The sequence below is a fragment of the Mchenga conophoros genome, linkage group LG7 (genome assembly GCF_057382185.1).
Source record: "Mchenga conophoros isolate Kocher_MC1m ecotype Shallow Benthic linkage group LG7, M_conophoros_male_GT1.1, whole genome shotgun sequence".
Taxonomy (NCBI): domain Eukaryota; kingdom Metazoa; phylum Chordata; class Actinopteri; order Cichliformes; family Cichlidae; genus Mchenga; species Mchenga conophoros.
The window spans coordinates 62,390,949-62,417,201 of NC_140532.1; the positions used below are offsets into that span (position 1 = coordinate 62,390,949).

The 26,253-nt window shown below is 39.9% G+C and overlaps 1 protein-coding gene across 7 annotated transcripts in view; it reads left to right on the plus strand.

The window, feature by feature from the left end:
- camk2b2 (calcium/calmodulin-dependent protein kinase (CaM kinase) II beta 2) overlaps positions 1–26,253 on the plus strand; it is a 67,626-nt gene that overhangs the window by 34,146 nt on the left and 7,227 nt on the right. Inside the window, exons 8-18 of one of the 7 annotated variants that reach the window (XM_085280664.1) lie at positions 1,005–1,088; positions 1,171–1,265; positions 1,366–1,488; positions 3,009–3,092; positions 4,913–4,955; positions 7,970–8,041; positions 9,187–9,224; positions 15,319–15,387; positions 17,778–17,822; positions 18,432–18,480; positions 23,221–23,296. In XM_085280664.1, coding sequence (XP_085136790.1) covers positions 1,005–1,088; positions 1,171–1,265; positions 1,366–1,488; positions 3,009–3,092; positions 4,913–4,955; positions 7,970–8,041; positions 9,187–9,224; positions 15,319–15,387; positions 17,778–17,822; positions 18,432–18,480; positions 23,221–23,296 — 778 coding nt within the window. The remainder of the gene's footprint in view (positions 1–1,004; positions 1,089–1,170; positions 1,266–1,365; positions 1,489–3,008; positions 3,093–4,912; positions 4,956–7,969; positions 8,042–9,186; positions 9,225–15,318; positions 15,388–17,777; positions 17,823–18,431; positions 18,481–23,220; positions 23,297–26,253) is intronic. The other 6 variants (XM_085280665.1, XM_085280666.1, XM_085280668.1 and 3 more) reach the window with 6 other exon arrangements.

Genomic DNA, 26,253 nt, shown 5'->3' on the forward strand with positions numbered 1-26,253 from the left:
CCAAATAATCAGAAACAGACTTGTATTATTGTAGGATCTTTACCTTTTAATATAAAAACGGCTTGAGGCAGCTGTTTTGTTTTGTTTTTTTTTTTAATTTGGCGCTATATAATATAATAATTTGATTTGAGGGTGACCTGAGGTGTCAGCATCCTCTAGTGAGCCCTATGATCACTGCCCAGTATTGTGGAGCCCAAATGGCATTCATCATAGAATATCCAAATTGGCAAGTTCACCACTGCCACCCTACGCTTTTCAGAGATGAGAGCAGATTCATCTTGAGCACATGACAGACGTGAAAGAAGCTATGGAGAATGTTATGCTGCCTGTAAGATCATTTAGCATGGCTGTTGTGCTGGTGTGTCAATTATGGTGTGGAAAAACATATCCATGGAGCGATACACAGTCCACTATAAGCTAGGCAATGCGACACTGACTGCCAGAAGATATTGGGATCCTTCAACCAATTGGCAGATCCTGTGCTGGTGCAGTGGGTCCTTGATTCCTCCTGATGAACAATAATGTCCAGCCTCCTGTTGACAGAGTATGCATGCAGTTCCTGTAGTACAAAGGAATTGATACCACTTGACTGGCCGTAACTTGGAGTTCAGCCCAGGGATAACGTTTCCCCTGACGTTCTGATTGGTAGACAACCCATTTGAACCACAGCTGCTCCACCACCTTTTAAAGGTATCACAAAAGACAAATCAAACTATAAAAGTTAAGCACCAAAATAAGAGGTTATCTAAAGCATAGGAGCAGAACCTTTTAACCCTCTCAGGCTCAAATTAAACTTTTTGTTGCTAATGCACAACCAAGTCCTGCAGTGGTACTTCTGAGTAAAAAAACCCTCATAAAATATGTATGTGGGGTAATCAGGTTGTTAGTTTTTAACTGTTGCAAATCTGCAACGCCTGCCTTGAGAGGGTTAAAATGCATTCTTTTCTGTACTTTCGCCAAGAAACAGGGCCTTCATTTGTGTTGCTTTTTGTTTTCGTGTGTAGGCTTTGCGGGTACTCCCGGCTACTTGTCTCCAGAAGTGCTGAGGAAAGAAGCATATGGTAAACCTGTAGACATCTGGGCATGTGGTAGGTGTTTTTTTTCTATTTTCAGCACCACCTCTGCCAATTTTGTTCTTGGCACTCAAACAATGGCTGTTTATGTGTGTAGGTGTGATCCTCTACATCCTTTTGGTTGGGTACCCTCCGTTCTGGGACGAGGACCAACACAAACTCTACCAACAGATCAAAGCTGGAGCATATGATGTTAGTCAGCTTCTCATCTCTGTTTCTCTTTAAGTTAAATAAGATGTGGTACATATTTTTATTGTATATGTGGGCATGCTTAGGTGTGCGTTTGGTTTAGTTTCCCTCCCCAGAGTGGGACACAGTGACTCCCGAGGCTAAAAATCTGATCAACCAGATGCTTACTATTAATCCAGCCAAGAGAATCACTGCCCAGGAGGCTCTGAAGCACCCATGGGTCTGTGTAAGTAGCATATACACATCCAGCATCCTATTAAAACTGACAGGAAACAATATTTCACAGCTCCTGATTTGACTATCAAGCAATTTGTAATTTGCAAATCCTCTCTCAGCAACTATGAGAACATGTGCTTAAAACTGCCAAATATGACATGTGCAAATATGTGCTGACATGTCAGCTTATCTTGAATATGGTTTTTTCCATAGACAGGCAAAAGTTCAACCTATTAACCTTCAGCAACCAAGAACTGAGTTCCACATGATAAGTTAAATTCCTGCAGAAATCTCTAGACTCTCCAAAGAAGTCTAGAAAATTACAATTGTGTTTAAAATAGAGTAAATTGACATCTTAAACAGTGTGTTAGTGTGTATAACAAAAATACATTGAAATGTTCAATTTGTTTGGCAATAAATCACAGCTTGATGCTCTGTAAATAAATGCCATCTTACAAGGGCCTTTGATTAATGTAACAATTCAAGAGACTCTGGATTCTGAACTAAAAACACAAGCTTGAGCCCAATGGAACACTTTTCTTCCAGGAAAAGTACTTTTTGATAAACGTGTTTTTTGATACACGATTCAGAAGGAAAATACAGTTAAATGAATTAAATGACTTGTTTTGACTGTAATAAAATAATCAGAAACACAGTTGCTATCTAAATGAGGTTTGGTGCTACCATGTTTTGTTGGTAATTTTTTGGGGTATAAAAATGTCAGTTTAATTCAATGAATTCAGTACTTTTCAGTTTAAAACTAGTTTATGTCAAATGTATTATTTGATCAATTTAATTATTTTACAAAGTTAATTTTTACTTCTGTTTTGTTTTTATGACAGATAATAATATGATTTTTATGCATTAGGATTTAATATATCTAATTAGAATGTACATTTCATACATAACCATTAGACTGAACACTAGTTACAGTCATACGTCCATCTGTAACACTTGTCTTTCATTGGAAAAGAAAAATATTCCTTTAGGCAATTGTATTCACTGGAGTTTTAAGTGAACTTTTGCCAGTTTATGCAATAAAACTTTGGCACAATATCTTTAAAAATATGATCATAGCAACAAGAAAAAAAAGTTACATTTACAGTATTTTCCATTTATAATTTGTAAAACAATATTTTTCTTGACTGTCTTCATCAGTTTAAGTCATAAACCCAGTACCTGTGATGTTTGCAGGAATAGTTAGTAAGAATGACTAATGTAAAATTTGAGAGAAATTGGCCCAAAAACCCAACAAAATCACTAGCTAAGTCAAAGATCTAAATCCTTAACATAACAACATATCATTATCTCTGTAAGGAAACAGAATGTATTGTGCGGATACTGTAAAGCCAAGTTGAATCTCTTTATCCTGAAGTTTTGCTGAAATTGTGTTACCTAAGGGGCCTCAGAATTAACACATTTCACCAATGCAGAATCTCACTGGCAGCTCCTGCCCACATAAACCTATCACTGTCACAGCTGCTCTTGTAACATTTTATTTTCAGCATCTCTTTCTCTGTCTCCCCACAGCAACGCTCAACGGTGGCCTCAATGATGCACAGACAGGAGACCGTCGAGTGCCTGAAGAAATTTAATGCCAGGAGGAAACTCAAGGTGTGAAAATATTTGATGGTTCAAAAAGAAGTTGTATCTCTGATTTCAGGAGAAAGGAGGAAACCCTTACTCTAGCTTAATGTCTACCAGTTTTGAACTGATTTCAGATTTTTTAAAAGGAGCTACAGTAGCTATAAAAACAATTTGCCCTTCCCTGCTGTAGTCTTCCTTTTTAAACACAGCTTAAGAAGTTTGTAGTGCAGTAAAATGATAAGGGAGGCATGGGGGATGCTTACTGTTATCACACAGACATTATGTAGGAGTAGGTAATGGATAATAGGTATTGATTTTTAAATAACTGGACATTAATAACTTGAGCTTATTATATAATAGTATACTATAGGATATTTGTTAATAGGCCGCTCAGTCTATTTCTCTTGGCAAAACTTAGGGTCAACAAAAAAAGGCAAATATGAAATTTAAACGTGAGCTCAGTGGTCAAACGCGACATATTATTTGGAAACCGTTGCGTGATATTTAGACTCAACATGTACCAGTATCTTTTCCTAAATGTTTCCAATATAGACAAAGGCAGTTCAATTCGGAGATATCATTAGAAACAATTGAACATGATTTATTGATATACAGAATACAATTATGTTATTTGGAGATTAGACTCTGATGAGTCACTGAATGACTTGGGTAAGGCGGAGATGTGGAGGGTGTGGGTTGCTAGAAGGCACCTGGAAGGGCAAATGATGGATGAGCAGTGAGATTTAAAGTACGCGGAGTGGAGGCTGCTTGGCCTGAAGACTAGATCACAAATGTCGCAATAAGCTTGACAGTGTGGGAGTGATGTAAGGCTTCGATTAGCCACCAAACACAATGCTATCCTTTTTGTCTTCCTTGGTGAACTTTATGTTTCTATCCACTAAGTTGAAGAGAGCAGTGAAGGATTGTAATTCTTGGATTTAGATTTTGACCCAGGTGTCATCAGTTTATGTGTACCAGTGGCTAGGTGCTGTCCTGGTGCTTTCCACTTCCTCCATGGAAAGGCTGGCTAAAATATGTGGTGGTAAAGCAGTCTAACAGTGTGCAAATCTGATCTGGGGTGAAGCTTGTTCTGTTTTCCAAGGAGCTGTCTTGTTGTAGTTGTTTTCTGAGAGTTTCCACTGCCTCAATTGTAGGTATGCAAGTGAAGAGAGAGACCGCAATAAAAGACACTATGGTTTCATCTGGATCAAGTTTTTGGTCCTTGTTGGTGAAGTCAGTGGAGTTTTCGATGTGATTGGGGGTGTTCCAACAATGGGTGCTAGCATGGTGGATAGGTGTTTGGAAATGTTGTAGGTGGCTGAGTTTATACTGATAACACTGGGTCTGAGTGAGACCCCTTCTTTGTGGATCTTTGGAACTCTTTAAATACAGGGTATAACTTCCCCTCGGTGTAGCCGATGGTAAGTAGGACAGTCAATAACTTCATCCTTTTCCAGTTCTTGTAAGCAACTCATGACGTTCTTTTTGTATTTGCTTGTGGGGTCTCGTTTTAAGGCTTCATAGGTATTGGTATAGTGTCAGCGTACTAATTTTCGTGTGATAATCCATTGTGTTTTGAACAACAGTGCACCTGCCCTTGTAGCCTGGTAACATGGTGATGTTATGGTCTTTGCTCAGAGATTTTCTTCTTTTCTTGTATTGTGAGGTTAGACAGGGGAACATTTGCACTGGAGAGTGTGAAACCTTCATCCTGATTTGCTCTGCTTCTGTTTGTGTTAATTTATTAATCCTTAACATACAGGTTAAAAGTTAATTCACGACACCAGCATATTAAATAGGTTTCAGGGTGGATTCTTATAATGCTTTTCTGTGTTCTTCCTCATCAGGGTGCCATTCTTACTACCATGCTTGTCTCCAGGAACTTCTCTGGTGAGTGTTGCTCTTTAAAAAGACAGAGGTGATGAGGAGAGGTGACAAAAATTTACATCTACACACACACACAGACACACACAAAACACACATTAACACATAACAGGCTCATGGGAGATGCTATGGTAGAGATTTGTCTTATTTAAAAGCTCACCCAACATAGCTGTACTTATATTGTGTCAGTGTCACATATAACTAAATCTTGTTTATTTGTCACTTTGTTCTTTTATGATAAATGACAAAAGCTAAGTCACTGAAATCCATAAAGAGGCTAATAGTAGTGTTAAGAAAATGAAATGAACACTGACTGGCCTGACCCGATTTGCTTGACTAGCAAATCTAGAGAAAGCCAAATATTTTTTGCAACATGTTTTGTATTTGTTGTGTATCAGATTTCCATTAAAATGAAAGGATTACTGGCTAAAAACTATAATTCTTTTTTTTAACCAATCACATTTTGACTTACAGTTGGTAGGACTAGAACCATTTAACAAATTTAACATCGTAAGCCCTCCTGTATATTAAAAAAAACTATAAAACTAAGAACAACTGATATACCAATATTTATTTTTACATTTTCCCCAAACATACAAAATTAGAACTCTTAACACAATAGTTTATTTCTAGTGCTACAAAGTGCATTTTCTGGAGCTCATCAAATTGCAAGCAAATTAATTACAAACAGTGTTCATCAACCTGCACAAGTAGGTCGATGAATCCTGTTGAATACTTTCAACACCTGAAAAAAAGTCTCAGCAGTGAACTTTGGTGTTTTTGTATTTTTCTTGCTTTCTATCAGGTAACATTTTTTTAGCTTTAGTTCTAATGAACAGACAGCAACCTAAGGTAAGGTAAAAATGATTTATTTCAAATCAGACTATATAAAAACATGGTGGAGGTAATGTGGACATGCTTTAAACACCTATTCTTCCCACCCCTTAATCTGTGGCTGTAAATACTTTCCTGATGACTCTATGGTATCAATAGCTACAGCCACCCCACAATAGCAGTGGGGTGGCTGTAGCTCAGGAGGTAGAGCAGGTCACCTACTGATCGGAAGGTTGGAGGTGCGATCCCAGGCTCCTCCAGTCTGCATGCCAAGTATCCTTGGGCAAGATACTAACCCCAAGATGCATCCATCGGAGTATGAATGTGTGTGAGTGTAGTTAGAAAGCCCTCAGTATAGAGGTAGTGCTAGTGAGAATGGGTGTGACTGGGTGAATGTGGCGTGTTGTATAGAGCGCTTTGAGTACTCCGGGAGAGTAGAAAAGCGCTATATAAGAATCAGTCCATTTAGCTACATTTAAATCTTATTGAATTCACTACAATGCTTATTTTCTTAATTATATCACCATTAGAGTTAAAAAGAAGGATAAAACAGTTTTTTTTACCATGCAATTGACAAGTGACTAGTCTGTGAGCAAGCAGTGTCCTTCTGTTTCTCTGTCAGATAACCGTATTGAATGTCACATCCAGTTGCATAAGACCAAGATAGCTCAGCTTGAGGCTTTGCAGTAGCACTTCACTAACCAATGGGTAATGTCACAATGTCATGGTTCATCTGGCATGACAACATCATATGGGTTTGTAGACTCTTTAAGTTATATTTGTACCAGTTATCCCTATAGTGTTGTGGACTGGCTCTTCATTTAAAGGATCAAAGCTTCTGATTCCAAAGGATATTGACCAACATGTAATGCCAGACTACCGAGCCGGAGTTGAGAAAATTCACCTGGTTCTAACTGATAACCTCTGGATGTCGATCCTGCTATCTACTGATGAAATACTTTGAGTAGCCCTGCAGGTCAATTATGAGATTCTGCCTGTTAACAGCAGCTCTTCACTATGGTCCATGCACATGGCAAATTTAACCAGGTTATTCTTTAGTGGCCAGGAAAAGAACTGGCAAAAGTTTAATCAAATAGTAACAGTCACTTGATGAATTCACCAGACTTTTATCCTAATTTAACTAACCTATTCTATGCTAATGCTGATTTCTTGTACAAGTGTTGAGAGGAATGAGAGTAAGGAGAAGGGGTATGCACTGATCAGGAAAGAGATCCGCTCTATCCTGTGCCCAGTAAAGTTCAAATGGGGAAGCTGTGACTCAGTACAAAGGCCTCCAGCTCATTTGAGACTATAATCCAACATGACAAAAATGAGTAGAAAAAAAAAGAGCCAAAAATTTGAATTCCGGTTCCTAAGTTCACAATGGTTGGGCAACGGTTATCTTCTGGTGCTTCCTGTTGACATTTCCAAAGTCCTTTCCTGGGGCACCAGATACTCAAAACAAGAATCACTAGTAGAATAAGCTGTTTACATACAGTTCTTATGAAATGGGGAGACATAATTATTTTTATAATAGCCTGCAAATATGTTCATTTATCTTGTAAAGTTGGACATTATAACATGGAAGTCTGTGGGGATTGGCTCACTTTTGAAGTCAGCCTCAAGTGGCCATATGAAGCAATGCAATTTCTCCAGTCTGTAGACAGATTCGTGGCTGGCATAAGTACCATAACATCCTGCAGTAACACAACATCCCCTCTTGTTTATGGATAGAACGAACATCATTTTTTTCAGTAGCACCATGAGTAAAGTCACACCAAGACGCCCCGTGGGAGCTGTGTGAACAATAACAAGGATAATGGAGGGCTGTATCAGATGATCTGACTTCCACAATACCTGACCGACAGTCAAGTGAGATTATGATAAATTAGAGCACAGATTGAAGGAAAAACAGCCAACAAGTGATCAGCAATTGGGAATTTCTTCAAGGTTGTTGCTTAAACTCAGGGGATGATCTCATGAAGCTAGTTGAAGACTGAAGAATATTCAAAGCTGTTCTTGAAACAGATTTGGCATTAAAATACAATATCACCCATATATAAAGTCGTTTTGGTTATGCTTTCTTTCTACACAAACCCATACGTGTTATTTTTTAGTTTTGATCCATTCACATAGTAGTATTAAAGTTTTGACTGGTACTGTTAATGATACTCTGTATTTTTCAGTGGGCCGTCAGACTACGGCCCCTGCTGCTGTCAGCGCTGTAGCAGGAACCACAGCTGGCATCGTGGAACAAGGTAAACACATCTCGCAAGCACATCTTTTAGCATTTTCTCCCTGCAGCTTTTAAAACTTTACATCCTTTCCCCTCATTGAGGCAGGAGCAGATGTGATTAAACGGAAATCTCCCAGGGTCACAACATCACACACTCCTTTAGCTCTATCCCTCAGCTTGTTTTAATCTCTCTTCCTAAATCTTTCTCTCCTCTTCCTCACCCTTATTGCTTCTTTAACTTTTTGCCAAGGTAAGCAATCTCATTTCTCATCTGAAGGGAAGAGTATTACAGACTTTTCTTTCCTTGTACAGACAAATAGCATGCACTGTGGTGTATAAGTGGGAGTTTAGTTATCACATTTTAAATGTGGAGTGCAGTAACTGTTCAGTGCTGCTTTTAGGTTGGGGATCACACATCCACTCAGAGCTCCAACATGATAAAAGATTAATGTCAGCAGAACTGGAGTGTTTTTAAGCTGTTTCTTCCTTTTTTTATCAGCATTTAAGCAGCAAAACACATACTTTATTTTTTCCACATCATCCCAGACTAATTCCTGCCCATCAGTGAACTCTGTGAATTAATCCAGCCTACTCTTCAGATTAACAAACCCATTATCATATACCTGCATCTCTGTTCCTCTTCCCTCATGCTTTCGCTCCTAATCCCCCTTCTATCTATGCCTGTGCGTGCAACGGTGCGAGAGAGTGTATTTGGATTATACAGAGAATTAGTTTGACTTCTCCCCCCTCCCTCGTGTTTGATGCCCTCTGCTTATCTAATGCTTTGGGCAATGGATCAGGGTCAGGAAGTGCTAGCAGGATGGAGAATTCTTTTTAATATATGTGTGAGTTTTTGCACATTTTATTCATTTGCTTTTTAAGACGCAGGGAAAGAATTTTCCATTTTTTCAGAGGGAGGGGTAAATTCCTTTCCCCCCTCCTCCTAGTGGTAGTGGATGGGAGGATAGGCATTGTAACTCTTCACATTTATTTGTGCACTTTGACAAGCAGGTGATTTTTTTTTTCTTTTAAGCCAGTGCCTGCATGCATGCATGAATGACCGCGGATGTGGATCTGCATTTGTGTGAGCAGATTACAAAGTCGTCATCTGAAGGTAAATAATGTGTACTCTACCATCTGAGGGTGTGTCGTTCTGCCTCTCTGCAGCAGCCAAGAGTCTCCTCAACAAGAAGGCTGATGTCAAGGTAAGCTAGGTCATCCTCTTCATTTTCATCTGCAGCATTTCCTCTTTATATTCATGGCTGTCCTTCCATACTTCTACTACTTTTATTAATCCGTAAATGTTTTGGTCAAAGGCAGATGCAAACTATTCGGGGTGATCTTTTTAAAGCACGATTGCGTTCACTTTAATTTTTTGGAAGATATTGTTTTTGGGTGTCTGTGATGGCTATATTGTTTTCTTTCCTAGGCTTTTCTATTATCCTTTCACATTATCCTTTTAATTTAATTAGAAATATTAAAACAGGGGAAGACATGTTTGGGAAGGTATCCAAAGTTGTTTTAAATTGGATTCCAAAAAACATGTCAGGAAACATATTAAAAAAGATGGAATTGGTGGAACATCCAACAACTTTTTTAGTTTAACTGACAATGGGCCAATATAATGATTAAACGTAAAAACACAAACACCCTACTGAGTGTCAGACCTTCAGAATGATCATAATGATGATGAGGGGTTCAACCATTTAAGAACAGGTTTCTCACAAAGAATTTGGTGACTGTATTATTACTATTCAAAAGCAAATGCAAGGAACAAGGCTGAAAACCCAGTATAAAATGGCTGTGATATTCACAACCTTAAATGACCCTGCATTAAGAATGCACTTTTGGCTATTGGAAAGTATGTGGAAATCTGAAAACCGTTGTCAGTAAATATAGTTCATTGCTGATAAAGCAAGTTAAAATTTTAATGTGCCAACAGTCAAAATGTAAAATTCTTTAAGAAAATTATGGTTAGCACATCCACTGTGCTAGAGCAGAGGGATGATCCAGCTTGTTTTAAGTTTAAAAGCCAGTATCTCTAATGTATAGGAGTGCATTAATACACATGACATAGATAAAGTGGATATCTGTGAAGGCACCATTCATTTTGAATGCATGAAGCACTCAGAATATAGACACAGTCACATGTAATGCACTTAAACACAGCTGTGGCTCAGCAGGTAGGTTGGGTTATTCGCAGTCATACGGTTGGTGGTTCACTATGCAGCTCCACCACTGTTAATGTTGAAGTGCACCTGGCAAGAACTCCACTTTGCCCCCAGTATCCATTGTGTGTGTGTGAATGGGTAAATGAGGCTTGTAGTAAACTGTGAGTGGTCAGTTTAGGTCACACTTCTGCACAGCGACCTCTGATGTTGTTCCTGGAATCTGCTGGAGCCATTCTTCCAGTTTTGGGGTTGCAGTTCCTAGTGTTCATATTACCACTGGGACCACTTTGTAGTTTACTTTCCACGTCTGCTCCAGCTGTTCCTTCAGCCCCTGATATTCCTCTGTTTTCGGATACTCCTTCTTCCTCATGTTGCTGTCTTTTGTTCCTTGTCAGCTACCACTATGTGTTGTTGGTTGGCAAACAGGTGCTTTTCTGTCTGGAACCCAAAGTCCCACAAGATCTCAGTGCTGTTGTTTCCACCTTTGGTGGTGTCTCTCATTACGACGGGCAGACTGCTAGTCTGTATGTGGCACAGATGTTCCTGTACACTGTCCCAGCGACCTGGTTGTGCATCTGGTGCTTAGGGCCTGTTGCTGTACTGCCATGATCAGAGTGTCATATCAGCATGTGAGGCATGCAACGATGTGCACAGGACAACTGACTGTCAGGATAAAACAGAAAACAGATGGACCAGACACAGGAAGACAGAGAAAACAAACACTGAGATCAAACTGACTAAATACAGAGAATGAGTGAGAGAGCTAGAGTGCGGGACAGAGAGAGAGGGCAAGAGAAACATGGAGGCAAGACAGAGACAAAAACTTTACATTTGCAACCAGATACAACTGACTACACACAGGGGGTGCTGGGGAGGACACACAGAGGACACATAAACTAAGGCAAACAGAGCACGCAAGGGAACAAAATTCAATGAACTAAGGACTAGTACCAGGGCACGCAAACTGAATACAAGAATTGCATAATTCCCTAAAGAATGAACAAGACCAAACCAAGACAAACTCAAACTCCTTTAAACTGGCCTTTTCTAGTCACTGGTAGGATGTCTTGATATCATCTACTTCTTTTATTTGTCGATGGTACTTTCCATGCAGCGGCTTGGTCATCCATGACAGCTCCTCCTCCTGTACCTCCTCATACTTTTGATAAATGCTGGATACACTCAGTTATTCAACCAAATAGATCTGATTTTATTTAAGTAGGGTGAAATTTGTAGTGTAATTACCCTATAATGTGTCTCACACAGCTCATAGTTTAACTTTATTTATTTATTTATTTATTTTTCTTTGTTTGTTTGTACCAAAATAACAGAGGATAATGTCTTGTTAAATTAAATGCTTTGTCGATATAAAATATCAGCAGATATTATCTCCTCCTTACAAAAAGTACAAGTCCAGACAAAAAAACTCAAACTCTGGGTCACCTAGGAATCAGCTATGCCTTTGAATGATAATGGTAAATGGTCTGTATTTGTATAGCGCTTTACTAGTCCCTAAGGACCCCAAAGCGCTTTACACATCCAGTCATGCACCCATTCATACACTGGTGATGGCAAGCTACATTGTAGCCACAGCCACCCTGGGACGCACTGACAGGACACTGGTGCCACCGGGCCCTCTGACCACCACCAGTAGACAACGGGTGAAGTGTCTTGCCCAAGGACACAACGACCGAGACTATCCAAGCCGGGGCTCGAACCGGCAACCTTCCGATTACAAGGCGAACTCCCAACTCTTGAGCCACGATCGCCCGATGACTTAGAGAAACATGTATAATGTGCTTTCTTGTGAGATGTATCTCTATCACACAGAAAGAAAACTTGCTTAGATGATGGAGTAACTTTGTCAGTTTTTAAATTTCACACAACATCATAAAAATTTGGTATCAAAATCCACATTTTTTATTTAAGTGTCTGATAACTGGAATATATGTCTTGAATTTGTAACAAATGAATACATTTAAAAATAAGTACAACATTTAGCAGTTATGTTTTTGATTTCGATAGATCTCTGTGTCAACTGACTTGCATGTGCTTGGATGGGAAGCTTCCCCTGTCCAATGTGGCAGAGCAATTCTGTATTTATGTGTAGCAAAACATAATGATTTTCTTCATGCACAATGTATTTTAAAGATCTGTCACAAGTGCCTAAAACACTTGAATCGTACAGTGGTTCTGATTGGAAAAAAATCACTGCAATTTAATAGATCACTAACAAATAGGAAAGTGTTGCCACCGACAACGAAGCATCAGACAGAAGCCCTTCTTCTTCCATTCCTCCTGACCTGTTTCCTTATGTCACTCTTCATATCCTACATTTCTTCATTTTCCTTCAGCTTCTCTTCCCTTTTTCATCCTCCGCACAACCCCTCCTCTCCCTTCTTAGGGGTTTAGATTGGTAATCTCAGATTATTTCCCACCAGATGATTAATCTATCATTACACAACCACAGCTTGTCCTTTGCTTGATGTAAAATGTACATAAACAACCATGGAGCTATTTTAGCATTCTGGCATTGGCACAGGCACTATCTCTCATTATAACTTCCACATCTCCTCTTTGTTTCCAGCTTTTTTTTGTAAATATGCTTTTTTTAAAGCTTCACACGTAAGTGTCGTAACTAACCCTAATGACAAGATATTTACAGTATTTTAAGGTTGCATGTACTGTTCAGTATTATTTTTGGTAATTGTTTCTTATAACTTTGGAAAGAAATAAACAGTAAACTTCACAACAAGCAATTTTGTGAGTTGCTGGGCAAAAGACATCCCGACAATTACAATATCTTTAAATTAATGTATTTTAAGTGTTCCTTCTGCCTGATGTTGCTATCACTTGGTATAGCGACGTCTATCACTGTGTCCTTTTTCTGCTTAATATCTACTATTATTATAGCCGGTTGGTGAGCCATGAGCCATTGAATGATAAATGAGGAATTTTGTACAAAGCCCTTTCAGTGCTCAAGTAGAGTAGAAAGGTGCTCCATAAGAACCAATCCATTTACCTGTATATAAGTTTGTGTAAGCAATCTATTCAGGTTTAAGTTAAATGCACTGCATGCACTTTAAGTGCAAATGTGTTATTATTCTGAGCCTTGTCCTGTCCAGGTGGCTCTTCTGTGTTGTGCCATGCTTTTATGGAGTGGCTGTTTGGTTTCTCCAGTCTAGAGGTCTGAGCACTCTTCACTGCACTGCACAGCATATACTATGTTGTTTGTTCTGTTTGTCATTTTGTTTCTTCCTAGTTGGTGTTGTGACCTTCTTTTTTGTGCATCTGTGCTGATTTGTAAACTCAAACTGAAAGCTCAGTTGGGATAAGTTGGATGTTTTAAGAGCTTTCTTAATGTATGTGTTCTTTTTCTTTCCCTTTTGGCTTAAAGGCAATGTTTTCTGCCCGGTGTTACAGGATACTGATTACTCCAAGCTTTTGTTGCAGAGGGTGGTACAAGTCAAAGAGTAGGTACTGGTCTATGTGTATAAGTTTCCAGCAAAGTTCAATGCTGAGGTTGAGACCCAGCCTGGAGACCAGTGGCAGAGATGAAGCAGTTGTGGAGACTGACTAGAAGGCTATGCTCCGGTAGTGTGGCTGGAAGCCAGCATCAGTGACCCTCAACAGGCTGGTGACAAAAGAAACAGAGACCTTCAAGGTGGTTTTACAAGGGGCTGGTAATGAAAGAGGCAGAGGCCTTCAGGAGGCTGGGAACAAAGGAGTCCCTCTGGAGGCATTAGAGCTTTAAATAAAAAGGCAGATTGGGAGAAAGGAGAGTTCCTTTATGAACCTTAAAGTAACCTCGAGTTGATCTCAAAGCTTTGGTCATGTGTTCTGCTTAAGTATTCTAGAGGTGGGGGTTCAATAATGTGAGCAGTTCTAAAAATGAGTCGCACACCTGAATTACAATAATGAAAAGACCTTGGTTTCCTAAAAACTTGATTATAAAGGTGCTTAATTTGTTTTAGTGTTGTAACCCTCTCTTGGGATACGAGGATATGCAATAGTTAATGTGAGAAAATATAATAGCATTCAAGAACACTCTTAATGCTTTTCTCATAAGTACATTACAAATTTGTTGAAAGATAACTATGTTGTGTTTAACAAAGTTCACCCTTTTTTCAGTGATAGAAATGTGAATATAAGCTTTTCAGATTTCCCCATTTTCCCCATCAGCTAGAAAAGCACCATGGATGTTGCAACCAACTAGGCTTTTTTTTAAACAGCATAGTATGCAAAGCATTGACTCCACAAGTTGATAGCTGAGAGTATTTTTAGCATTTTTACGAAACGTTGCTGTTAGTATTTGGCAACAGTGGTAAAGTGGGTGAGATCAGCTTCAGCCCCTGAGCACACTGAATTTCCATATGGACTTTTTTTCTTGTCCTTTTGCCTAACACAACATCAATTACAAGTAACAGTACCGTGGAAAAATATGAACAGAAAATATAGAATTCCAGTGATTCAAGCATGAAGTCTGTGAATAATTCCTGGTTTTGCATGTTTCTTCTGATGTAATTGAAATAGAAAAGTTATGCCTGTGAGTCTTTTTGCTGTACATTTAACATGTTACTAGTGGCTGGCTGTGTTTTCTGTGTTTGTTTTGTTTCATAAGTTTTGCATCTCTGTTACGTTTTGACCTCATTTTCTCTATTTGAATGTCAGGAAGACACATTAGAGATACTAATGCAGTGAGTCAAAATAGATGCTTGTTTTTCATGTTTGACAGATATTGTGGAGTTGATCAGCTGTTATTTATTTAATTTACCATTTGCCAGATTACATCCACAGCCAGTGGGCAGTAATGAAAAAGAAAAATGCTGTGATTGGTGTTTGGATTTTCCTGCATAGAGAAATGAGTCAGCATGAAAGATTGTTGAAAACTTTTTTACCTGATTAATAATGTAGCAAAAACAAAAACTGTGGAAACTGTTTTCGATCCATAGTTGAACGACTACACTCTTGATTCTAGATACTACTTTTGTCTTAGGAGAATTTTGCTGCCATCTGCTATTATTAACTGTATACTTTTACACAGTTACCACCCACTTCACTACCAGCAAAAGTCACATCTCAGAATGGTCACTGAGTACTAATATAATACTTTTTGTTTCCTGCACAGCCTCAAACAAACAGCACGAGAAACAGCATAGTCACCAGTCCCAAAGGCAACATCCCCTCTGCTGCACTGGTATGCAGCTCTATGTGTTTCTGTCTGTCCAAAACATTTCTAGCTGTGTGTGTGTGTGTGTGTGTGTGTGTGTGTGTGTGTGTGTGTGTGTGTGTGTGTGTGTGTGTGTGTGTGTGTGTGTGTGCGCGCGCGCGCGCGAGAGAGAGAGAGAGAGAGAGACAGTCAAAGAGAGACTGAGAAAGGGGGAGACATGTATGGTTTTGGTAAAAAAAAAGAAAAAAGAAAAGCTCTATGGGTTGTTGCTATGATTTTGTGTGTTATTCTAAGTTTTCAATCACTTTTAAAGTAACAGCTCAATAATTTTGCTTTTTAACTCATTTCCCTTTCTTGCCAAGAGAGTACAGTTAGGTCCAATCCCAGTAACAAACCCCTTAAAATAAAACAAATACTGACACAGGTTGTACTTACTGGAATTATTCTTTGTGTTCATTCTTTGTAAAGGTGTCCATGCATGTGCTGCTGTAAAAACATGATTCTAGGAGGATCCAGATACAAGCATGCATAACCCAAAAGGCACAAAAAGAAACAGTGAGAGTCACTACCCACTGGGGTGCTCGCTTGAGAACTACTAATGGATCCATTTAGGGTTTTTATTTTCTTTTTTAACTGGCTGGTTAATGCATAATAAAATAACCTTGTTGCTGTGGTTGTAGCCACACATCAAGAAGCTTTGTATTGGGTTGTTTCTTGATTTGCAAACCTCTGGGATGGGTCTATACAAGTCAAAAACTTTTCCAGGCATAAATTTGGCAAATCATCCTTTCAAGATGATATGCTTCTATGTATTTGGACCATTTTCAGAGCATTTGCTGTTAAGCAGTCATCTATGGTTGATGAAAATATAGCCGGTGGCAAGTGAAGATTTTTGTTTTTATGCTTGCAGTCACAGCTCAAGAAGTTTCTGCATTCCATCAGTTCTACTTTAATGTCCCCAGGACAGTAGAACTGAGAGTCCCGCTGGGGAACCAATGCATGGTCCACATCTCTGTAATTGTTTAAAAATCTAAAAACACTAGGAGAATGCATCTGGTCTCACTTCCAATCAAAACCACTTTAAAAGGCTTACAGCCAGGAGGCTGTGAAACGTTGCACTTTTCAACCAAAAACTGAAGAAAACTGATTAAAATTTGCATCAATTTGAAACAAAAGTTGACATTTATGGTACCTATGTCAACTTGTTAAGGCTGTGTGTGCGAGCAGGCAGGGATGAGGACCCAAACGCAGGACTCGTGGAGACAAAATTGCAACTCGAAACCACAGATTTATTGCTGGCAAAGAACAAAAACCAAACCATGAAAGCACTAACTGGAACACACAGGCAAAATCTGAGGGTACAACGCAACAGGGAACAAAGGAAAACACAGGGCTTATATACACAGAGGCGTAATCAGGGAATGGGAAACAGGAGGGAGACACAGCTGGGAGAGATTAGGGCTAACGAGACAGAGGGAACTAAAACTAGATTCACTGCACATAAGGCATAGACCTTCAAAGTAAAACAGGAAACAAGAGAAACTAAAACACACTGGAACACGGGACTATCAAAATAAAAAAGGAAACATAGCCAGACGTACACTGTGACAACACGAGCAAGTGAGCTAGAAGGGACACTTGAGAGAGGGAGTGAGACATGAGGGGCTGAAGAAAAACATACATGGATACACATGACAGAGCAAGGGAAACATGTAAACAGGAAGGAGAGACGAGACACAAGGACACACAAACAGAGGAACACAGGACAAAGACACAAGGGGAACCCAATAGAAAAGAAACTAAACTGATCGTAAACAAACTCATTAATGTAATAAGAATGACCTCAGAACTAACCAGTAAACTTAAATTACAAAAATTACTTTTTGACAATAAATGCACCTAACAATAAGTTATAAACAGCTTTGGTAGATAAAATTCTTTGGGATGCATTGTTTTGGTCTTTCCATGATGAAGTTAATCTGACTTAGTCTTTTAAAATTTTCTACACCACTTACTGTATATGTGTGGCAGAATCACATACATGTAGTACACTACCATACATTGAAAGTTATTGTATACAAGATTAATAACTGCATTTATTTAAATTATAATGAAATGAATGGGATTAAAGTGATCACTTTGATGAGGGAGAGAATGCATGCGACAGAGAATTTAGTTATCATTCACAATTGTGGATTTATTGGGAATTTAAGGTCATCATTTACCATGAACTCTTTCCAATCTTTAACGTACTATTCAGAATTTTTACCATCTTTCCATGTGTTACTCACATCCTACGCTGTGCTTATCTTTCTCTTATGTCTCTCAACCTTTTTTTGCCATCATGAAACACCTTCACTTGTTTCCACAACTTCTTTCTGTTTTCTCCCCTCTCTTTCTCTCCATTCTTCCTCCAGGAACCTCAGACTACTGTTATCCATAATCCAGTAGATGGGATCAAGGTACATCCTCCTCCCTTTTGTCCACATATTATTTTCTTATACTGGTTTTCATTTGTCATTGTCGTCCCTACATTGTTTCTCTAGCCATGTGGGCTAAACTGTATTTTTCAGGGTTTTTGAAGTTTCTTTAATAAATGTGCGCATCTCTTTGTATATTTATGCATGTGGGAGACAGAGAGAGTGTGAGTTGCTTGAGTCCTGTGAGGTGTTTCTTTGTCTTATGGTCCCCTACTGTGTTTAGATCAGTGGAGCTCAATGGTTCTGCCACTGGCTTAGCAATCTTCATATGTCAACTAGAGTGCTACCAGAGTAACCACCATACCACCACTGTACAACCTATGTGTAACAATGGCTAAGAAATGTGTGTCTCTGTCCATTTATGCTAAGACAGCTCAGTCCATTGTGTCGGAGTGATGCAAAGTCAAATGCTTGGCTTTGTATACTTGGTATACGTGGTGTGGAGGTTTTGTAGATTTTAATGAAGAAATTTGAGCGTGTTGTGAATATGTGTGCATGCATTTATGGATGTGTAAAAAAACACATTTATTTTTATTAATTTTATTAATTATTTATGTGAATTTTTTGTAATCAGGTTTCTGTACTTTGCAGGAATCATCTGATAGCAGCAACACAACTATTGAGGATGAAGATGTGAAAGGTAGGCCTCATACATGCAAAGACTGACTTTATTAAAAATCTCATAACAATACAAGGCCCCCTTTTACTCTTAGACAGCGTCTTTGTGTAGCACATCACAAAATCTATGTAGTTATTGTATCAAATATTCATTTTATGTGGAAGATTTAAACATCTAAAATTATGGAATTTCCTCACTTATATCATTTCGACTGAAGAAGTGTAGTTCAATTACCTTGGAGAATAAATTAGCAATTAGAGTCACAGGAACCCATGATACAATAATATGTCAATAAGGGATTTTGATACATTAAAAGGCAATGTATCAATCACATAACTCATCACCCTGGTATTTGTGTTTCTATATATATATATATTTGTCATTTGTCTTTTTTTTATTTGTGTTTTGTTGTGTAGTTGTAGCCTCTCATATTTATATTGTGAAACAAAAAACAAGGAGCACAAGAGTCCAGATCAAACCAAAAACAGGTCAACACAAAACAAGACTATTCATGAGTCCACAGTAAAGTCTGGGGGTCGACCCGAAGGTCGACAACACAAGAGCCAAAACAGTTCAGGGGGCCGACCGTGCACACGGCAACGGCGGCGGCGCAGGCAAAACCAATCAGGAGGCCGACCACTTGGAAGGTCCTCTAATGATCTAATGATCCTCTAATCGCCTGAGCCAAGGTGTGAAACTGGTTGTGGGTCCCAAAATCTCAGGAATTCGCATGATAAGGTAGGGCCAGGTTTCACAATGAACTCACCCGAAACTCTGGCTGATTGGGACCCACACCCAGTTTCACACCTTGGCTCAGGCGATTAGAGGATCATCAGGGGGTCCTTTTGTCCCTCTGTGGGGGGATACTCCCACTAGGTTTATATCTGGGATTCTCCACCATTTGACCTTAGAACTGAAGAAGCTTCTCGAATGAGAGGTGAAACGTCTTCAAGCAACTTAAAGAAGTCCAGACGCTTTTCTTTGCAAGCTCCTTTGACAATAAATGAGGATCCAATCGCAGGCAGTAGTGGAGGAGTGAAGGTGGTTTATTGAACACAATGCGCCAGTGGAAAAACGGAAACTGTCACGGCGGGGTGCGCCGATGTGTGTGGAAACAGGACCCAAAAGCAGATGACGACGAGGAGTAGTAAGGTTTTAACAGAAAGGTGTGGCTTTATTAGATGACGGCAGAAGTAAACCAGGAAACCAAAGTAAACTGACAAGACACTAAGAAACAAAATACTAAAACGGTACTGAGACCAAAACCTAAACTATGACTGTGGTGGAAAATAACAAGCAAAGACCATGACTAAGACTAATAATACATAACAGACGAAAACCGTAACTAAGACTGAGGTCAAATAAACAGACGACCCGACAATGGCATGCAGAAAACAAAGGGCTTAAATACATACATGAGGTGATCAGGGGAAGTGGAGACACATGGGGGAACAGCTGACTGACATAAACCTAATGGCAGGACCAGGAGAGGAAAGCTAAATACAATGAACAAAGAACACATGACACTGTCAGAATAAAACAGGAAACACTAAAACTAGACATGACAACACAAACTTAACAAACCTAATGCGTGATGAATAATACAAGAACCCAAAACATAGAAAACCAGAGGAACAATAAACAATAACTGCCCAAACTAAAGACAGATAGGAAATGACACAAAACTAATCACATAACAAAATGAGACAAATACAAACATGAACTCAGAGCGCTGGGTCAGAGACCCAGCCTGTGACAGAAACAGAGATCACACTAAACTATACTGGAGACAACTAAACTACTGAATACAAACCGGAACTCAAACATGAAGCAAGGTGGACGACGGTACAAGATGGTGACGGCAGGGGACACACGGATGAAACATGGTGGAATACACAGACGGACCAGCAACTACAAAGACAGAAGACGCGACTAAAATGCACACAGAGAAACACAGGGAGATCACTTTGTGTGATCCACAGGGAGGTGGGGGACACAGCTGGGAGTAATCAACGAGACGAGACAAGAGGTAAAACTGAACACACTCACATGAGACGCAGACCTTCGCAATAAAACAGGAACAAGAAACCATCACACAAAGACGCAGACTCGACACTGAGAGACAGACAGAAAATGACACATGGAACTAAACTAAACCTGCAAAAACATGACAACTCAAAATACTGGGTCAAACTGACCCAGAACCGTGACAATAACAGACTACAAGAAACAGAAGAAAAGCACATGATCTGTCACCCCAGATGATACACAGAAGTCTATATCTAGATAGACGATTCTGAATTTAGTAAGTGGAAGAGAATGGATGGATGGTTGAATGGATGGATACAAATGACTCTGCAGGAAACAAGATTGCAAGGGACTTAATCTAGGCAGCTACTTGAACATACTAGCTAGGAAACTCCAAACAGACAGGAAACACAGCTAGAGGAAGATCACAACAAGTGACAGGAGGAAACTAAGGGCTTAAATACACATTAGGTAATGAGGGAGATGGAACACACCAGGAAACACAAGTGAACTAAACTGACTAACTAGACAGGGGGTGCAAAACCAAACGCAACACAAACGGGACAAAGGATCATGAAAATAAGACAAGAAACAAATAGAGACAGAGATCATAAGATAAACAGAGACATGGTTCCATGCATGAGTGGGGCCCAGAAAGGAATTGGCAGGAACACCAGAGGGGTAAAACACCAGTTCCTGGTAAATAGCAGTCAAATGCAAGAGGCTGCGAGACGAGACTGACTAACCTGTGCATTGCCTGGATTGACTACAAGAAAGCCTGTGACTCAGTGCCTCATACATGGATCCTGGAATGCTTATAACTGCACAGAATCAACAGGATCCTAATAGCCTTTGTCAGGAATTAAATGGGGATGTGGCAAACAACACTGGAGGCCAACTTCAAGCCAATAGCACAAGTTGCCATCAAGTGCAGGATTTACTTATGTTTAGGTTTTTGTATATATATATATATATATATGTATATATATATACATATATATATATATATATATATATCCATCCATCCATCCATTCGCTACCGCTTATCCTTTTCAGGGTCGCGGGGGGCGCTGGAGCCAATCCCAGCTGTCATAGGGCGAGAGGCGGGGTACACCCTGGACAGGTCGCCAGTCTGTCGCAGGGCCAACACACAGGGACAGACAACCATTCACACTCACATTCACTCACAGATTCACACCTAGTGGCAATTTGGATTATCCAATTAACCTATCCCCACAAACTGCATGTCTTTGGACGGTGGGAGGAAGCCGGAGTACCCGGAGGGAACCCACGCAAACACGGGGAGAACATGCAAACTCCACACAGAAAGACCCCGGCCTGATGGTGGAATTGAACTCAGGACCTTCTTGCTGTGTGGCAACAGTGCTAACCACCATGCTGCCACCGTGCTGCCCTATATATATATATATGTGTATATATATGTATATGTGTATATATGTATATATACATATGTGTATATATATGTATATATATGTATATAAGTACACAAATATTATTATTGTTATGATTTAGAAGGTAAATAGCAGCAAGGTGCTTAATTCTGCACTTACTGCTTCTGCAATTGGCTTATTTTCTAATATATATATATATATATATATATGGGTGGCACGGTGGTTAGCACTGTTGCCGCACAGCAAGAAGGTCCTGAGTTCAATTCCACCATCAGGCCGGGGTCTTTCTGTGTGGAGTTTGCATGTTCTCCCCGTGTTTGCGTGGGTTCTCTCCAGGTACTCCGGCTTCCTCCCACGGTCCAAAGACATGCAGCTTGTGGGGATAGGTTAATTGGATAATCCAAATTGCCACTAGGTGTGAGTGTGAATGGTTGTCTGTCCCTATGTGTTAGCCCTGCGACAGACTGGCGACCTGTCCAGGGTGTACCCTGCCTCTCGCCCTATGACAGCTGGGATAGGCTCCAGCGCCCCCCGCGACCCTGAAAAGGATAAGCGGAAGCGAATGGATGGATGGCTATATATATATATGTTATGTTTTGTTGTTCATCTGAGATATAAGTATATTTTTGAAAACAGCAGTAACATTTGCATGTTGCTAATTTTTCATGAGTATTGATATAGACAATAAACTGGGGTTTTGGGGTGCAGAGCTGAATTTTTGATAAACAGAGGCACAAAGCAAAATTAAAAACAGAGAGGTGGAGAGACTGAAAGAGGCGGAGAGAGAGAGAGAGAGAGAGAGAGAGAGAGAGGGAGGGAGGGAGGGAGGAAGAGGGACAATTAGAGCAAGCTAAGCCTTCCTCTCAGTGTAGGGAGGAAGCGAGGGGAAAGGGACACAGTAAATCTCATCTGAAGAGCTGGGACAAGAATAGCTTGATGAGCTCAAGCAGCCTCACATGCAAACAAGAGATATGATGGATGGTAGCGAGCAATTCATCGCCTTTACAGAGCAGTTGGAAGCATTTTAAAAAATGGGGGATATGTAGGGGAGGATCTAAGTAGTGAAGTAGTTTTTATGTTTAGCAGCATGAAGGAGTTTTCACTTGTAACCTCAGATGAGAAAGCGATGACTGATAACATTTACAATGAATAGCAAGCTCATAGGTAAGTGTGAACTGATTTGCATTCAATTTTTCAGTGTCATGAGCCGAGTTTTGCATCCGTACATTGGAACATTAGTACACTGTAGCTTCACAGTGAAGCCGAAATGTCACTTGGGATACAATCAGATTTTCTCACACTTTTTGTTTCTTCTCTGCAGCTCGCAAACAGGAAATCATAAAGATCACAGAGCAGCTTATTGAAGCTGTCAACAATGGAGACTTTGAGGCCTACGCGTAAGTCCAATGCACATCCTTCTGGTTCCATAAAAGATTTTTTAAACAGCTGCTGCAAGAGTACAATTTTAGCTCTTTAAGTGGACATTAAAGCTCTCCATCAACCACAGAGAACCATTAATCTGATTGACATAAAAACATGTTGTATTAAAAGATTAAAGAGTAATTGTAGTCATTGTTTTATCCTCTCTTCCCCTCTCTACCTGCCGTATAATTAAGAGTAATGCTTCTGACGTAGAGTGGGGAGGGGTGGTTAAAGTGTACCTAGAGTGATGGAAACCCATTTCCACAAAGAAAGGTGACACAGATTAAAATGTATGCATGAGTTTAAAAAAGCAATTATATTATAAGCAAAAACAATACAACAGTTACTCACAGAGCTCAAAAATAAGTCTGAGTTACTTTGAGTAAGATTTGTAATTCTAAATTGGAAGTGGAACTACAAAGACATAGTAATTGTATGTCATACTGAGTCACATTCAAAAGATAGTAATATAAAATTTCAAAAAATTACAACCATGATCAGTTTAGGTAAGTTTATGTAACACAGGGAAGTCAAAAGTGCAATTTGAACTACTGCCTCAAAAATATACATTTGCAAGTCAGAAATCGAGACTAAAAGTCTGGGTTAAATTTAGGATGTCAAAACATGCTGTATTTTACAAGACTCTAAGTTAAACTTACCATCTTTAGTAGAATAAGCTACTTTTGCCTGTTCCCTTATTCACAAGGAGTCACATCAGCAGGAAGTTTGTTTTGGCAGATTTTTTACATTGGCTGCCTATCCTGATGCAACCCTAGAAGGATTTGTGTCTCCCGCAGGACTGAACCAAGAAACTTTTGCTTGTTAGGTGACTGTTTAAACCACTAAACTGTGGAGTATGAACTACTAAATTCACAATCTTTAGTAATTAGTTCAAAATTGAAAGTGAGATTGTTTTTTTGTTTTTTAATTTAAAATTTAAACTGAATTAAATATTTGACTTGCTCAGTCACAGTTATAAGATTCAGCTGAAGTCATGATACACAATGAGAAAAATTAAATACTAAATTAAATTTACACAACATCCATCCATCTTCTTCTGCTTTATCCGGAGCCGGGTCGCTGGGGCAGCAACCTAAGCAGAGAAGCCCAGACCTCCCTCTCTCCCCAGCCACCTCCTCTAGCTTATCCGGGGGAACACCAAGGCTTTCCCAGGCCAGCAGAGAGATATAATCTCTCCAGCGTGTCCTGGGGGTGCCCCGGGGCCTCCTCCCAGTGGGACATGTCCGGAACACCTCACCCAGGAGGACGATCTGATATCCTCGTGTTGGCGTTGTTCCCTCGTCATCATAAATAATGTTGTTCCAGGTTCAACATTGCAAGTGACCAATCATCTTCTCCTGACGTCATCCGCGACCTCAAAAAAAACGCCTTCAAAAATCGGGAAACCGCCTCTGTAAGGACAATATGTATAATGCTTACTGTTTATTAAAGAAAAGTATCCTGAAATTCAAAGAATTCAAGTTCCTGGATTGGCGGACAGAAGTGGTTTCTCTTCTCGCAAATGAAGTAGATTTTTTTATGGCTGTATTTTTCAAAGGCACAAAAGGGGGACGTCACAACAATGTGATTGGTCACTTGCAATGTTGAACCTGGAACAACATTTATTATGATGATGTGAGAACAACACGGACACGAGGATATCAGATCATCCCACCCAGGAGGCGCCCAGGAGGCATCCTTGTCAGATGTCAGAACCACCTCAGCTGGCTCCTTTTGATGTGGAGGAGCAGCGGCTCTACTCTGAGCCCCTCTTGGATGGCTGAACTTCTCACCCTATCTCTAAGGGAGATAGGCGCAGAAATGAGCTTCGGAGGAAGCTCATTTCCGCCGCTTGTATCCGCAATCTCATTCTTTCGGTCACTACCCACATCTCGTGGCCATAGGTGAGGATAGGGACGTAGATTGACCGGTAAATTGAGAGCTTCACTTTTACACTCAGCTCTCTCTTCACCATGACGGACCGGTGCAGCGTCCGCATCACTGCGGCCGCAGTACCAATCCATCTGTCGATCTCCGGCTCCCTTCTCCCATCACTTGTGAACAAGACCCCGAGATACTTGAACTCCTCCACTTGGGGCAGGAACTCATCCCCGACCCTGAGTGGGCACTCCACCCTTTTCCAGCTGAGAACCATGGCCTCAGGGACACAGTCGACACAGTCGAATGCCTTCTCCAAGTCCACAAAACGCATGTAGACTGGTTGGGCAAACTCCCATGCGCCCTCAAGTATCCTTGAGAGGATAAAGAGCTGGTCCAGTGTTCCGCGACCAGGACGAAAACCGCATTGTTCCTCCTGTATCTGAGGTTCACTAGCGGACAAATTCTCCTTTCCAGCACCCTGGCATAGACTTCTATTTCAGTCAGTTTACACAACATATTGTCTACAAATAAATCTTTTTCTTAGGATTGCATAGACAATCCTAAGAAAAAGATTTACTTGGAATCTACAATACTTTGGTATATAGAAGGTTATAGAAGAACTAAACTCAGAATCACAGCTTTATTTGCTTGTAAACAGGTGATGAAAAAAAGCCAAAATGGTAACAAGGCAGGGCTAGAACTGACTGACACATAAAATGACAGACAAGAGGGAAATGCCAGAAAACATCTTGATGATCTCCAAGACTTTTGGTTAATTCCTCCATGGACTGATAATACAAAAGTATAACTTTTTGAAAGGTGTATGTCTCATTACATCTAGCATTTCAGAATAGGAACATCATATCAACAGTAAAATATAGTGGTGAAAGTGTGATGTCTGGGGCTGTTTTTCTGCCTCGGGACCTGTAAGACTTGCTATGGTAAATGGAACTGTGAATTCTGCTGTCTACCAAAATATCCTTATCAGAATGTCCATTCATCTGTTCATGACCTCGAGCCGAAGCACACCTAGGTTCTGGAGCAGGACAAT